Source organism: Grus americana, chromosome 2, assembly GCF_028858705.1.
Source record: "Grus americana isolate bGruAme1 chromosome 2, bGruAme1.mat, whole genome shotgun sequence".
Lineage (NCBI taxonomy): Eukaryota > Metazoa > Chordata > Aves > Gruiformes > Gruidae > Grus > Grus americana.
Genome location: NC_072853.1, coordinates 27,733,812 through 27,750,501, shown reverse-complemented (window position 1 = coordinate 27,750,501; position 16,690 = coordinate 27,733,812). Strand labels below are relative to the sequence as shown.

Sequence of the window (16,690 nt, the reverse complement as noted above, 5' to 3'; positions counted from 1 at the left end):
GACTGAGCACTTTGTATTGTACATAAGGTGCATGACGTTATTACAAGATCGAGTTACTTGGTGAACTGTCTCTGTTGAGAAAGCCTTTGCTGGGTGGACTATCAAGAGCAGAAGGGAGTAGCTTTGAAGAAGAATGATCATCACAAGCGTTTTTGGCACTTCCCATGTGGAGCTGATAGTTTGCAGTCCTTTACTGCACTTTAAGCTTGTTCTACTTAAGTCTGAGGCTTTGGCTTACAGAGAGAATCTGTGTATGTTTTCAGCAGGACTTATTGCTGCCTCATGTTCTGCATTTTCTACATAAGTAAGCTTTTTACTGTCATTTAGAAGACAAAACAAGTTTGCTAGCACCAGGATTACTGAGATCTTCATGCCTTCCGACCACGGCCAGGAAAGCTCCCCCCAGGAGAGGCAAGGCTGCTCTCCTGGGCTTGGCAGGGAGATGCCTGCTCCGCTGGGCACTTCCCGCTCATATTAGCATAGCCCAGCCTATATCGCACACACACCCAGTAATACCTCATTTTGCCACTGGACTGAGGCCAAAAGCACAAGCATTACAGGGAATATAAAGCGGGAGGTTACTGGAAAGAATCACAAACTAACGTGAGACTAGACCAAATTTTTGCAAAGAGCAGAAAATGTGATCTTTGCTATAAACAGTTCTTGCATTTCATGTAGCTGTTTATATGATTGAAGCATTTAATAAGTGTTTTTATTGACTATAGTTAGAGAGCAGCTGCAGAAATCTTAAGTGCTTCTGTTCATTTTTTTTTTTCTCTGTAGTTTTGGAACTGCAAAATCTCAGAAGAAAACTGGAGACTGACACAGATTAGGGTGATTCCTTGACTGTGCGCTCTTCTGAAAGAGGAACTGCTTTTGGGGGTGGGAATGATGACAGGAGCAAAAAGGAAAAGAAGTGCAGTCTGGAGGAAGATCCAGGCTGTTCGCTTTGAAGATATCAAAGTCTGGTGTATGAGAAGGATGCCCATCTTGAAATGGGTGCCTGTCTACAACTGGAAGGAAAATTTGATTCCGGATACAGTTTCTGGGACAATGCTAGCCATCCAACAGGTGACTCAAGGTACAGTTAACTCATTTCAGATCCATATTTTGAATCTGGTCATGCTGAATCAGTCTGATCATCTTTTTTTTTTTTTTCCTTTTTCTTCTTTCTTGTTTAATATTATTGTAAAGCTTTGGTTAAAAAAAAGACATGCTTATGTATCTAATTTTGATTTAATCTAAAGAAAAATATAAGGAAAAATGTATAGTCTTACCTCTTATGTGTGTATAGTGGATGTGCAAATGTGGATAGAAGTGCCTTGTGCTACTGTAGCCAATTTCTGTGAGTTGGAACTTCACTATATATCCCATCCCTTTGACAATTTTTCAGAAACTTAATAGATAAGAGAGCAGTAACTCTATTCACACAGTGTATGGTTATATACAATGTTTTATCAGTTAAATTACCACCTTTTCCCCTATTTCATATGGAAAACAAAATATACTTAGATGATAATTGCATTGTAAGAGATGCTGTTCTGGAAGAAACATTGCCATTATACTATTACCTGTGGAAGCCCAGAGCACAACAGGAAAAATTAACTTTCTGTGCATAAAAGGTGCTCCTGCCAGAAACATTACCCACAGAGAGGATCTGCCGGCACCCGCGGCTTGCATGCTTCAGCTTCTGTGTTGATTTAATGCGGTATTACATTACCTACCACGTCTTTTCAAGCAGCAATACAAAGTAGGGGTGGAGCTAGACTCCATTTGGCAGCTGGAAAAAAAAAAAAAAAGAGAAAGGAAAAACTCCCCAAAACAAAAGTCTACATGATGACCTGCAGAAAACTAAAGTCTCAGTAATCCAGGTTTGTAAAGTGATTGCTACTGGGAAATAAATGCTTTTGTCGGGTTTTGATGTCTCTTTGATAGTGTCACCTTCTTTTGGCAATATTTTATATTTGTCTTAGGCAAATCACAGCTTCTTATCTGCCTCAGATGGATTTTAACTCCTTCCCTCATGTAAACTATACATATTATTTCTTAAAAATTTCCCATATTAGCTATGCTTAACTATCATTCATGTTGTTAAATTATAAGCACTCCTTTAATTGAATTATGCTGGAGCTGGAAACAACTGGTTTGTGTAAGTATTTGTGCTTTTAAAGTAATTAGGAACATCTGCATTGGCATGATTTAACTTTAAGAACCTTAATACCATAACACTCTAAAGTATCTAATTTCACTGGTATGTGCGTATACAACAATTGTAATTAAAATGCTGCTAATAACAATATGTTGAAATTCATCAAAAATATTAAGTTAAACAGCAGTTCTGCACTGCTGGTAGTTTTAGCCAGGATTTTCTTGTTTGAGTCTTGTACCAAGTAGTAATTTAATGTAACAGAGAAATTTAAGAAGACCCAGTGAAGACAGAAAATATTGGTTTTGTTTTTCTAGATTATTTTTATGTAATCTAGAAATAATTCTATCTTTATTTTATGCTGTTTAAAAACAAACTAATTGAAACTCTTCCCGCCTGCTCACCTGTTTTTTCTTTCACTCTCCTCACTGCTTCTCAAGATTTCAGAATGATTTTAGGGGATGGAAAAGGAGGAGAGTTAGATACCAAAGTGTTTTATCACATTTGTAGTGCTTTAACTTGAACTCAACATATTTACTTAGACCCTGCTTGCATTAGCTCTTTCCTAGTGTGGTAAGCCTTCCAGTTACCTGGACTATCCTTTAGTACTCTTATAGAGAGTGTAATGCAAGAAAATTAGAAGTCATATTTATTATACAGCATGAAGAGAAAAGACCCCAAATTTTGAGAGGTCTTATTGTGTCTGTTTCCATCCACCCACAAAATAAAACAAGAAGTTTTGTAATAAAATGAAAGGCAGAAATTCTAACAATGGTAGGAAAAAATTAGTAACCAGTGATAACTGACATGCAGAACACAGTGTCATTTGGTGTTGCAGCAACGTTTAAGTAAATTCAAGTATATGGAAATAAACTTGAGTTATGGAAGTATATGGAAAAATATGCAGTTGTATTCATATGCAACAATTTTCTGAGTGATGAAAGCTGCATACTCCAGGGTAGACAGCAGTCCAGTAGCTTGAGAATAATTTAAGAAAGACCTTCCAATTGAGCTGTGTTTTTCACAGTTTCCTACTGTGGGATTTTTTACTCATCTGGCATTGGCTATGTTCAGACTATTCAGGTTGGCAGCTGCTCTGATCTGGTGTAATGTGTCCAAGTTCCAACTTCTAATCTAAATTTTACATGATATAGCTGGCTTTCGTTTGTAAAGGAAGGAAAGAAAGAGGAAAGTCACAGTCCTTAGTGTGTCATAGTGAATGCAATCAAGGTAATGCTCATAACTGCTCTCACAGAACTTTCAGAAATTGTTTCTGGAGAATTCCTATGCAATAGCAGGTTTTGGTGTCTGCCTTATAAGTGAGAAAAACAAAAGAGCAAATTAATAGAAATGTCAGCAATCAATGTATGCAGATAGCTGATACAGTTAGCAGGGCTCGTTGAAAGAGCTTTAAACTAGATTTGAGGGGGAAAGGGATAAAACCAGACTCGCTAGAGAGAAGCCTGGGGGTGGCATGCCAATGTTTGAGGGATGGTGTTCTAGTGAGGTCCTTTGGTCTGCTGTCTCAGTGGAGGTAGGGAATGGAGATCCATGTGGCAGCAAAGACACAAGGGTTATTGATGTGTTAGAAATCACAGAAGCACCTGAGAACGGTCACATAGGAATTAGGGCTTCTCCCCCCAGAAAGGTGGCAGGATCAATAGCCCAACTGAAGTGCAGCAGGAAAACGATAATATAGTTGCGATCATGGAAACATGGTGGGATGATTCGCACAACTGGAGTGCTGCAATGGATGGCTATAAACTCTTCAGGAGGGATAGGCAAGGAAGAAGAGAATGTGGGGTAGCCCTGTGTGTTCAGGAGTGTTTTGATTGTCTAGAGCTTAATAATGGTGATATTAGAGTTGAGTATTTATGGGTAAGAATCAGGGGGAAGGCCAACAAGGCAGATATCATGGTGGGAGACTGTTATAGACCACCCAACCAGGATGAAGAGACAGATGAAATATTCTGTAAGCAGCTGGGAGAAGTCTCACAATTACTAGCCCTTGTTCCTGTGGGGGACTTCAACTTACCAGATGTCTGCTGGAAATACAATACATCAGAGAGGAAACAGTCCAGCAGGTTCCTGTAGTTTGTGGAAGGTAACTTCCTGACACAGCTGTTGAGTGAGCCAACTATGGAAGGTGCCCCACTGGACCTGTTGTTTGTGAACAGAGAAGGACTTGTGGGTAATGTGATGGTTGGAGGCTGTCTTGGGCATAGTGATCATGAAATAATAGAGTTTTCAATTCCTGGAAAAGTAAGGCACGGAGTCAGCAGAACTACCATCTTGGACTTCCAGAGGGCAGACTTTGGCCTGTTCAGGAGCCTGGTTAACAGAGTCCCTTGGGAGGCAGTCCTGAAGGGCAAAGGAGTCCAGGAAGGCTGGACATTCTTCAAGAAGGAAATCTTAAGGGTGCAGGAGCAGGCCGTCCCCATGTGCTGAAAGACGAGCCGGTGGGGAAGACCAACCTGGCTGAACAGAGAGCTTTTAGCTGTTCTTATGCCACATTTTATTTTGGCTAAAGTTTTAAAGAGCTACTATTATTCATCTTCTGATTTTCAGGGTCAAAATTATTAGTTTCTAAATGTGACTTAAGCTTTCAAACTCCTGTAAGATACCTTCAAGTCAGCTATTTGTAAATTGAAACACTTGAGCTCAAATATTAGTTTAGGTTTAAATGTCTTCCCTCACGACACACATAAACTAGAAACTATGTCCTGTGGTGACAGTCTAGGCATGGTGTACAAGAAAGGCATGCTACCTGAGTATTTAATTGTGTTTACTTCCATGTACATTGTGGAAGAAATGGATCTTGAGAAGGTGGAGTGTTACCTTGCCTAACACTGAGCTAAAGTAAAACCATATGCCTCTGTGCCTAAGGTGTTATTCTTACTCTCTCTCAATGTTATCCAATAAATATAGTAGTTATTAAGGAATCCATAAGAAATTATGTAATAATTTCTGCAGAGAGTGAATCTTCTGATGCTGCTTTTCAAATGCTTTTGAAACCTGTTTAAAACATGCCCAAGTCATATTTGACCATTCAGAGGGAATTCATTGATTGATAACTTTCAGTACAACGAATGGATCCAGTACTGGGGTGGGGAGAGGAGACTGAGGAGTATAGGGAGATAGGAAGGAAAGGCAGCATGATGTGCTGCTTGGCATTTGTGATGAAAGAGTCATTGCTGAAACCAAGCAGTCATTCTCCAAGTGTTTCTATAGCTATTTCATTGCTAAAAATGCCAAGTTAATCTTAATTCACGAGTCTCAGAATTCACCGCTGAACACTTCTTCCTATTTACCTATTGAGACAACACTTGTACGGTCTCTGTGTGTGTCCTTTAATTTTAAAGTCCTTAGATAATTCCACAGAAGATGGAGAAATAAGTGTCAAAGATAATTATGTTTCTACAAATTTTATGAAAATGGCCAGTGGAAACATACCCTACAAGTTCTAAAAAGTGATAATAGAAACTCATACCTTGTTAGCCATTAGATAATGTGGAGCGCAAAGTAAAAAAAAGCCCTTTCAAATGGACCAATTGCTGGAAAGATTCAGTTGGAGCTTGCACTGCCTCAAGAGCGCAAAGTCAGTCAACCACAAGTCAAAACCAGTAAAAGAAACTAGGCTTCATTAGTTCCGGCTATCATCTAGTATTAGCTCCAACTGTGATTTAATAATATAGAACTCAACACCTTATTTTTCAGACATAGAATCCTTATTCTTCCTCTGATACCTCAGGCTGAAAAATAACCTTTGAATCTAAAATGAACTTTTTTATCATCCAGTCTTGAAGCTTGCTATATACTTTCACAGACAGTTAAGGAATTTGAGCTTTCATGTTTTGGTAATCACTACCTAATTCATCTGTGTTTCTCAAAAATCTGTTATTGATAGACTAGAGCAAGATGTCTCTAAATTAACAAATAAATCCTTAATTTGCTTCTTGACTAGCACTTTGTTGCTCTCTTCCCTTTCCCTTTAAAATTTATTGATACCCCATCAACAGTCATCATATGAAGATTTTTCTTTCCATTTCATTGTGTTCCTCACTCATACACACCCTTTATTAGGTCCACATAGATGTCTCATAAGTGCCTGATTTGTTGTTTGTTTTTTTTCTCTCCAAATTGAAATTGTTCTAATAAAACAGAGGTTTTGCAGTGTAGGTATCTATTTCTCAGCAAGCCACTCTTGCGTTCCTTACTTAATCAACTAGTTGATAAGAGTTAGTGAAATTTATGGTGTTCAGACTGCTCATGGGAGGTCATGAATGACTGCCTTTACATCACTTTTTTTTTCTTTTTCACTTATTAAACTGTCTTTATCTTGACCCAGAAGTTTTCTCACTTTTGCTTTCCTGATTCTGTCCCCCATCCTTTGAGGAGGAGTGAATGAGTGGCTGGGTGGGTGCTTAGCTGCTGGCCAGGATCAACCCACCACAGGTGTGATTCATCTGACTAAATTTAATCATCTACTTTGTTAAGGTTGATTGATTATATTGGTAAGATTTCCATTGAGTGTAAGAGGGGATTGGCTCAGGTGTATACACTGATGATGTAGACATGAAAATTTAGGTGATGTGTTTTTCAGCCATTATATCTATGGCATTGTGGGTAATAAAGAGTTCATGTTCAACGTGGTTAAAGGCAGATCTTACTGTTTTCTTTCCTGTAACTCATCCGTTAACTGTCACAGTAATACCAGAATTCTTTTTGTGGCTTTTTCATCTGACCTGGACACCACCTACTTGTATGAGAAGCATACTTTGAACAAGATGAATTTTTCTCAGTTTCCTTGCATGATAATATTAAGATGCATTATGATGCAGACTTTCCATGTAGCTAAATGTCGTAAAGCTGTCATTGTGTTTTTTCTGTAGCCTTCTGAACACGTGCTATAGCCCCTTCATATCTCTTCAGAATGCAGCTGCTTAGCTCATTTTCACAGTCTGTGGTAACTTTTTATTGCACCAAGCAAATTATTCATCTTTACTTTCAAGGCCTTTCATAGGTGATCTTTCCTGGCATCATTTATTCGTTACCAAGCTGTTGATCCATCTCTGATTAATCCATTTTGCTAGCCTTCTTCATCCAATCTTGCCTTTTCAAACAAATAGCTTTGTGCCTTCTCTCAGGATTTAAATTATGCAATGTATGTTGTTTGGCACATCATATCTCAGTATTTGCTTTTGGATTGTTATTTAGAATGCATTTCTTTGTGGTTTGGTTTGTTTCTTTGTTTGTTTTGGTGTTTTTTTTCTGGGCAGAACTATGCATACTGTCCACAAAGACTGGCATCTAGAAGCCATTTAGGTAATGCTGCAACACATCACCAAGCTTCTCTGACTGTCATGGACTGTAAAAAAAGTAAGTCTGATTTTATCTGAAAAAGTCTGTACAAATATACTCTCTGTTGTGGAGCTGTGTTCATCGCCAGAGAAATTATCCCCAAAGTTAGTCTGCTTGAGTATGTATGTTAGTGTACGTAATTTATTTATGTATGTCAGTTCTCTATGTCATGTAAAGGGTGTGAGTCTGATGTGTGGCTGAGGGAGGCCCTCCTTTTGAGTCACGAGGTTCAGAAAGGACCCCCTTGCTTTCTAAACTCCTTCTCAGAGAGGAGCTTAGGTGTGGCTAGGTCCAGTCTTAGTCCCAGACTTGGTCAATGGTTCATGTCTAAAGGATTATGTCTATAGCCACATACCAAAGTCAACATTTGCCTGTCAGAGCTCCCTAACGGACTTGCACTGAAACAGGTTTGCAAAGTTGAAACAGATAGGAAGTTTATTAAGGCAGCAGATATGAAGAGTTCAGAATTGCCGTTGATAAATACATTTACTGCAATAGTGCCAATATATGATTATAATGCCAGCAAAATGCTATCCTGGGTATTCTCACTGAAAAAGTGAAATTACAATTGCTTACCAAGAAGGCGTCCCTATTTTGGGCGGAGGAGAAGGAGCACAGCCCATCAACTGCCTCTTCAGGGTCTTCAGTTTTTTCTCGCCCCGCCCCGCCCCCCCCCCCCCCCAGTGTAACTTCCTCAATATCCTTTGTACCCTAACCTTAGCTGTTCCCCTTTCTGTGACGTTTAACATGATTTGGGTGGAGAGTCGAGTACTATAGTCATATATGTTTAGCATGTAATTCTTTTAGCTCGTTATTATACTTAGGGGTGTCAACTTTAATATTCATTTCATGGGTAATGAAGCAAAAGGTCTCACTCTGGGCACCGTGGCCTTCAAGATTCTGTGTAGAAACTGTTTATTCTGCATTCTTTATCCAAAACAGGGTCATCCTGCTGCTGTAAGACTCCCTCCTTCGTCTGCTTCTCATGCCAACCTTGCGGATCTCCATCCACAAAGTTTGTAGAAGAGATAAGCAGATACCTGTGGTTTTAACCTCTTAGGTGCAATTGTCACACTATATAGTTAGGGGACACAAATGTATCTGAACTATTTTGGTTAGGACTTCATATAATGTGAAAATTAAGTGCTCTGCTTAACACCTGAAGTTGCCGTACTCTTTCTGGATATAAATTCCTAATGTAGGTACTTAACCTCAGAAAATGTTAACCTTTTCCCCCAAGATTCTTCCAAGATCTTGCTTGAAGTTTTGATAATTATAATCCTCTTGTGTAAGCCTTTAATGACCAGAGAGACTCCTGCTTAGACAAATACATGACTTAATTTCTGTTTTGTCATTCACAGGGTGATGATAATGCTTTCACTCTGCACTTTTAATTATAGCATCTTGGAGCTCTTTGCACTGTGCAGTAATAGAAAAGTATATGGAGAGGGAAATTAGAAACAGAAGTGCTTTTGCTTGAAACACAGAAATGACTTACGCAGTACCGTATTGACAGTTTATGGTGCAAAGAGTACAGGTTTCAATTGTTTGCTACTAATATGAATGTCCAACATCACAACTGAGTTAGACCCTTGCAAAAAACCCCAAACCCACTAATGTTTTTTCAGCCTTAGAAAAAAAGGGGACAAAACAAAGACATGGTACTTTCTGCTTAAGTATTCAGTCTAAACTGAAGCCTCAGTATAAAATTTCAGTTTTCTTGAAGGGTGATGATTTTGCCTGTGTGGGAAATGGTCAATCACATGGATATGTAGCTGAGATTAAACACAGAAAATGAAACACGCTCAGATCAAGGGCTGAGATGGGTAATCATCATCTCAGAATTCTGAAAGAGCAGGTAAGTGACATTGCAGATCCAGTAACAAGTACCTTTGATGATTCTGCCAAATGTGGAATGATATTCTATAGTTTGACCATAGTGGCTGTAGTGTTGTATTCAAGTTACAAGTCTGCATTGCAGATAAGGGACTGGAGCAGATGCAAGCAACAGATGTGTATTTCCCTTTAATGATAATAAAATAACATTTTCATGTATAGCAATAAAGGATACCAGAGTGATTGATTCTGCTACCCAATTCTGAAGCAAGGCTCTAGGAAGTGAGTGGGTTTTGCTTCAGATTTATATATGCATTCTAAAGACAACTCTGCTGATGTTCTCAATTAGGAGTAGTTTTAATGATCTGCTGGAAAATAATTAGCCTATTTGAAAACAAATGGGTTGTTAGGTGGATTAGGAGCTGCAAAGAAGTTGATGACCGCAGGTAATGCTGACTGTTGATCCATTATCTGAAATATAGTGTGTAATTTAAGTTGCCTTGGTTCATGGAAAATGATTTCAAACTTCAGTAGGAGAAGAAAAGGCTGGGAAAAGGATCAGAAAAACAAAGATTGTATTTGGGAGAATACTTAAATGGCTTAGGTTAATTAAAACCTGAGAAGGCTTTTCCTTGTCAGGAAAGGCATTTAAAGTAAAAGACAGTTGCAGCACAAGAACAACTGAGTATAAAGTAGCATGAATATGTTCAGACTTAAAATGGGAAGTAGTTCTAAAAATATTCTGTTAAAATATTGGGATAAGAAGATGTATCTCCTTATCACATGATTCCATTTGTAGATGTACTTAATTACGTTTGCCTGTCATAAGAGGGAACAGAATACAATGCACAAGGGGGTTCTTTCACAAGTTTGTGTTTCCTTTCAATATCTGCTGCTGCTCAAAAAAAAAAAAAGGAAAGTTTTGAACTGAAGTGTTAATAAGTTAAGACAAATGTGTGGGGGTTTTTAAAACTAAAATACTGTCACTGTATTTCTGGATTCAATCTTTATCTTGCTAAGTTCCTGGTATTTGGCTGGATTCATAAACTTTATGCTATTTGTTTTGAAATAAACATCTGTCCATGTGCTATACTGCTTATACTCAAAAGTTGTGCATGTGAAAGCATGTGGGTGTAAGATTTGGACTTTGGAATTTATCAGATCTGGGACTATGGCAGTGTTTGTAATTTTTTAAAAAATATATTTTTTGTAGTCAGCTAGCACATGGATATACTTTATACAGAATTTATATGTAGTGTTATACATTCGCTGCCTTTCCTATGACCTATCATGAACAAGAAATGCTTTGGCTCAAACAGGTTTTGGTGGGCTCGTTTTTTTGGGGGGGTGGAAAGCCCTTGAGACATATTTCCTCCAAAAGTGAAATATGTAGATGGCATCTGATGAAATCAGTATTATTATTCCTGCCAACTTCTTTTTTTCATTCTGCAAGCCCAGTAATAACTCACTGAGGATTGGTGTGTTTTGTATGTTTTAATTAAAGTTAATTTAATCTCAAGCTGGATTTATTGCTGAACAACTAATTCCTTAACACTGGCTGGAGACCTTGCCATTAAAAAAAATGAACTATACTGCCTTCATGCATTCCAGAACTCATGCCCAGTGTTTTGGAAGGCATGATGCCAAAAACTCACGGAGTTTTTTTTTTAGCTTTTCATGGAGGAACCCCAGCTGTGTCTTCTCAAGGGTGATGGTTGCCGAGGTTTTTTTTCAGGCTCTGACCATAAATGGAGACATAAATATACTCTGAGCAGGCTAACTGGAGCTAATAATTTTATTAAGGGGTAGATCTGTCTTGTAAATATACATCTGGCATACAAATAGCATGTGTAGATGAAATTAAATAAGCACATTTGGAAACAAAACCAGAAAAATCTCCTAGAGAATGCATTGGAGAATCCATGTAGTTCATAAATGATTAGTGGAAGAGAGTGTCCAGCTGAACTCTGTTATAGTTCTCCCATACAAAGAATAATGATGTAAGCTGATCGTGAAATGTAACATGTTAGTAAGTAAATGTAGGGCAATGTTTCATATTTATACAACTTTCCAGCAGAGGAGAAAGGCACCGATGCTGCTGTGCATGCATTATTTCATTTCTAATGTCTATTACAATTCTTCCAAGTTATACATGTGCTAATACCTGTCTGACAGACTACTAGAAATGTGAATTTAACTTTTGAACGACCTCTGAATCCTTTGGAGCCTAATGTGCAGGTACACTTGTCTTAGTATGATCCAATGAGCTGCACAGATGTGCGATCCCTGCGCCTGAGGGTGCCTGAGCACCATGGACAGAGACTGCCAAACCCAGGAAATGTTCATTCCCTGAAGGAAGAAGTGACTTCACCTTTGATCTTCTAGGTCAGAGAGATCAGGGAAGCTCTTTAGTGCTGAGATTCTTGCCCACCTATTTGTCAAAAGGGATGCCCTTTTCGTGGATTTCAAAAAGTGCAGTTCATCTTGATAAAGGCCTGTCATCAGTCATGATTGGTCTTTATTTCTCCACAGCGTTGATGCTTCTCAAAAGACTGCCTCATAGTTACCTGCTTGCCAGAAGTTTCTTATGGGTTTCATTCTCTGTTTATTCTTGGTGAGATACAGAGGAATTTCCCTATAATTCACTTTCAAAATGCCTCTCTAATTTTATTTTGGAGATGGCCAGATTCTTCAGGTATTAGGGCTGACCAACGTATAATAGTTCATAGAATTCTCTGCATAATAGTTTATAAAATCTCTGTGGTGTTCAGGTATTGTGTCAAATTCATCCTAAAGAGGTCTAAACATTTCATCTCTGATTGTCTGTCAGGAGTCATAGCTTTTTCCAGGAGCTCCATTAAAAAAAAGAAAATACTAATTTTTTTCTGTCTATTTTTGGGTATATCCAAGCTTTTTTTTATGTACAGAAGAGTCAAGCTATCTTGAATAGAGAATTCGTAAATGGGTCATGCAGTCCACTTGTTTTTTCCACCATAATACTTGCATATCCTTTCTTTTAAACATCAAGATACAAGTGTCAGTATCTGGAGATCTGCAAAGTGGCATAATAGAACAGCAGTGCTTTCTCAAAAATACCTTTGATGTAGTTGTCAGATGGTACACTGGAAGAGCTGCATTTCAGATACTGTGAAATACTGTGAATTCAGGTACTATGACTAATACAGTTGAGATGCTTAATTCTCACCAGACTGAAGGAGACACTTGCATGGGAAGGAACTGCACTGAAGCATCCTTCAAAAAAAAGAGAGTGGTTGCCAACTCAACATTGTGGGGACTGTGAAAGATTTATGGTACATTTCTCAGAATCTGTCCTCCCATCTTGCTTTTACATTCTTCATTCTTCTTGTGGTCTGACCATCTTAATATAATCAAATTAGAATAAAAGGTTACAATAACAAAAAGTTATTTGAATATATACACTACCAGAAAAACTTTTAAATTTATAGCTTTTCACAGTAAATAAAGATAGTAAATGATACAAATTTTGGAACTCCTCAAATTAATTATAGACTTACTACTTTTCCTGCTTCTTCATTTAAATTTCTGGTTTGCATATCATATTGCCAAAAGACATGGTGTAGCTTTCCTCAGAACATATGTCTGTATCATGAACATATTTCCAGATGGAGAAAATTGTTAACTAGTTGACCGTACTCTGAGATTTGCAGCTCTTTCTATGGAAAATATTTTTTTATTGCTGTAGTTTTGGCACTAGCCTAATTAGCAGAAACTATCAACTTAAACCGAGACCTTTCTCCTGTGGTAGGACCTGGCCTTGTTCCTATTTCTATCAAGCTTGTCATTTTGTAATAATCTCCATTTGATGTTTACCAACAGTGGTGCAACATCTCTTGCTTTTCAGTGGGGCATGCCAGAGGACTGTTATGCATCTGGTGCTAGTCAGAGAGCATGGTTTTCAATGAGGCTCTGTCGCACAATGTTATCTTATGATAAGGAGGTAGTTAAAAGAAAGAACCACAATATTAATGTACTGTATCTGAACTTACTATGCATTTTTTGTTTGCATTTCTTTCCATGGAATTTATATTCTTATTTGAAAACCTTAATGTCGCTGCCACGGAGGCTTCGCCATATTACCAGTGAAGATTACGTGGGATCGTTATTTTTTGATCTACTTCTTTTGAGTATTATTACTGTTTGGAATGAAAAAAAAAATAATGTTTCCTGTCTTTTGACTAGTTCTTGAACATATGGAATGCATTGTAGCAAAGTTTAATATGAAAATTAATGAAGTGAGCTGAAATATACTACTGATCATATCTTTAAAAGTATTTGAACCTTTGAACATTATACGCCTAATCAGAAAGCCTGAAGTCTTTACTAATTCTGTTTCATAACGCCCCTCTGCTCTTGCACACGATTGACATTCTTCAGTCATGGGAACAAAAAGCTAGCAAGCAGAGCCAGGACTAGAGTCAAAGGCTGGTAATTTTAGCTCTGTCCTGACTGCCATGACCTCACCATGAAAAGAATGAGACACTGCTTCTGGAAACTTAATACAAAAAGACCGTGAAAGGGCAAAAACAAGGGTTGGATTTATGTTTAGATTATCCGCCTGTAAACAAGAGAGATTTCTCATCGGAAAGTCTGTGAGTAAAGCGAAGTTCCTGTTGGATGCTGGATGTTTGCTGGGCAGGGTAACACCTTTTCCATAGTTTTACAGGACTCATGCCAGATTTCTGTCAGCCAGTTCTTCTGCCCGTAAGGGTTCATTCAGGTTGTGCCTCTCTGTTCCCCTCAGCTCTGTTCAGAGAGTGGAATTGAGATGTTGACACAGTTTCTGTGTGCGTGATCTAGGGCTGGGTTGAGCTTCTTGTGCTCTACCCACAACATGTACAGTTTATGCTGGATCAAACAGTCTGGCCATAATTGTCAAATGTTTCAGATTCAGAAGGTCTTAGGAAACATAAAAACAAAGTAAACACATGTAGAGAAGCGAGAATTGGTTTTTACAGCCAGATGGTGACAGAATATTTTGCGGTAGCTGAACCCTTGTTTTCCTTGTAAATGTTGAGAGGAAAGAACAATATATACTGTTCTTAACCCTGGATTAATTGGAAATACTGAATAGTAAAAGAGCTGGTAGTCCCTCTTCTGGAAATATTTTAGCTTAGCCTGCGGTGTATTACTGTACTCTTCAGTTTTGTTTTGTACAACTTCTAAGCCAACCTCCTCTTGAACTGATAAAGTTACTTAGGGTGAAAACCTATTAAAAAAGTGAACCATGTAGATTTTATAAGGAAAACTTCAAGGTCCAAAATTAACACAACTGAAGCACAAACTTAAAAATTATATTAACATAATCTGTTTTCTGCAAAATGAACTTGATATTTCAAAATATATCTTTCAAAATTCTTAACCTTTCCTAGTGAAGAGGGAGTTTTTGTGCTTCCCTTGCAATAACTGATGGAGTCCAAGTATTTGAAAAAAAAATGCAAGGAGGAGAGCATGCAAAGGAACTCGCCAAGGTGAGTTGTCTACGCATTGTGTAGCTGTTCTGCAGTGTGTGAATAGGAATTTTTGGAAATAGGAATGTTTTCAGATGAAAATGTTCTATATTTGTAATTCTGTGGTTTAGTGTTAGAGAATTTCTTTCATTTAATATTTTAAACATAAAGAATTTTGCAGATCATCTTAACCAGGATTTATAGACCTCTTCCCAATAGTGCTTGTAAAGTACATACTTGTCTCAGCAATCAGTACTGAATCTTGTGTATATTTCCCTTATACTTGTCCACACCGAGAGGTCACTTCATTTCAATTATGTAGTTATAATTAAAGTGTGACTGAAGTTGTACAGATTTTGCTGGTCCCTTTACTTTTTGGAGAGTAAAATAAATTAGCCTTGCATAATGCTTTTTTGCAAGACTGGAATATCTCTGTCACTGGTATTCTACTAACAAATTAATTACAAAATTTTTGTTTGCTTTTGGTTTTGTTCATAAAATGGTTATAATAGAAGAGCTTTTCAGTGTTGAACAAGACTTTAAAATCTCTTTCTCCTTTTCTCCATTTTTTTCCCCGCTGCTCACTTTTGTCTGGATAGGGTCATGCAGTTCTCTCCTGTGCTGTTTTTATTCTCCTCAAGCACATCTTTCTGTGTTGCTCTTGGGTCAGAATCTTCTTTTGCATATAGTGATCGTGTGAACGTGGATGTAGAGCTATAATTTCAAAGATCTTTCTGGTTCATAATAATGGTGTGCTAAGAGAAAAAAACAAGTGATGATCAGTAGATATGCTAATTAAAAGGCAAAAGAGCAATTAAGTCCATTTCTGTTTGAAAGAAGGCATCAAAGTTTTAAAACAGACGTTTTCAAATATCTATTCTCCTCTCCAAGTTGCAACTTATAGTGCTACTTTGCTAAGCAAAGTGTGGATGCAGATGATCCATGTAAGATCCATCTCAGCAAAACCTTCACCGTGATTTTTTTTCTAAGAACAGGTGAACTGCTAGTCCTTGTCTGCTTCACAGGGAACTTGACATTTCTGGCCTTTCGGCATTTTATTGCCTCCCCCCACTATGTGCTCTTTGTTACAGACTCAAATGCAAATCCAAGAAGAGAGCTCTTGAATCAAAATGTTCAGAATTGCCACTGAAAGTCTATAAGCAAAGATAACTCTGGCACTCTCCATATTTTTAAAACCCCATACACCAATGTTTCAGGTAAAAAATGCTTTCTGGAGCAGTCAGGAAAGTTTGGTGAGAGCAATTAATCCTGCACATTTAATTTTCTTTGGAGATTCAAATGTAGACAGAAGGCAACTCCATTTCACAGATCTGAATCACCTCTGCCCCAGACCATGCATGGTCATTCTCCCAATACACACACATACACACTTGCTTAGACTGGTCCCTCATGTTGAAGGTGGACTTCAGAAAGGCACCTTTTGTGTTACACAAACCAATCCTGTCCTCCCTAGTGCATGACAAGGTATTCACCAAGATTTGTGGAGCAAGGCTGCCAGGCAATTTCTCCTACTCTTAGTTTCTAGGAGAAAAAACGGTGAAATGACAGTAGAGGCTGCTGGTCTGAAGCACAGTTTGACTTAGGTATCTAAAGTTGAACAGCAACCAAAGCTCTGCTTTGCAGGAATGTCTCTGTTGACAGATGATTTCTTGGCATATTCTGAGGCTTTCTAAGAAAAAGATGGATACTGTCCTCTATAGCTAAACAATGAAGATAACTAGTAAGTCTGTAAAGTTAAATCCTAACCAATTCAGTTCAGTCTCCATCTCAACATGAAAATCAACTACTTTCTGTTTCTGGACTGGCAGCTTTACATAACAAACAAACAAGTTAATAT

At 38.0% G+C, this 16,690-nt stretch overlaps 1 protein-coding gene across 1 annotated transcript in view; it reads left to right on the top strand.

Annotated features, from left to right (window-relative positions):
- The first annotated feature begins 891 nt into the window (after nucleotides 1-891).
- Nucleotides 892-16,690, top strand: part of SLC26A7 (solute carrier family 26 member 7) — a 70,860-nt gene continuing 55,061 nt past the window's right edge. The window contains exon 1 of the mRNA XM_054816768.1: nucleotides 892-1,081. Within this exon, the coding sequence (XP_054672743.1) occupies nucleotides 892-1,081 (190 nt within the window). The remainder of the gene's footprint in view (nucleotides 1,082-16,690) is intronic.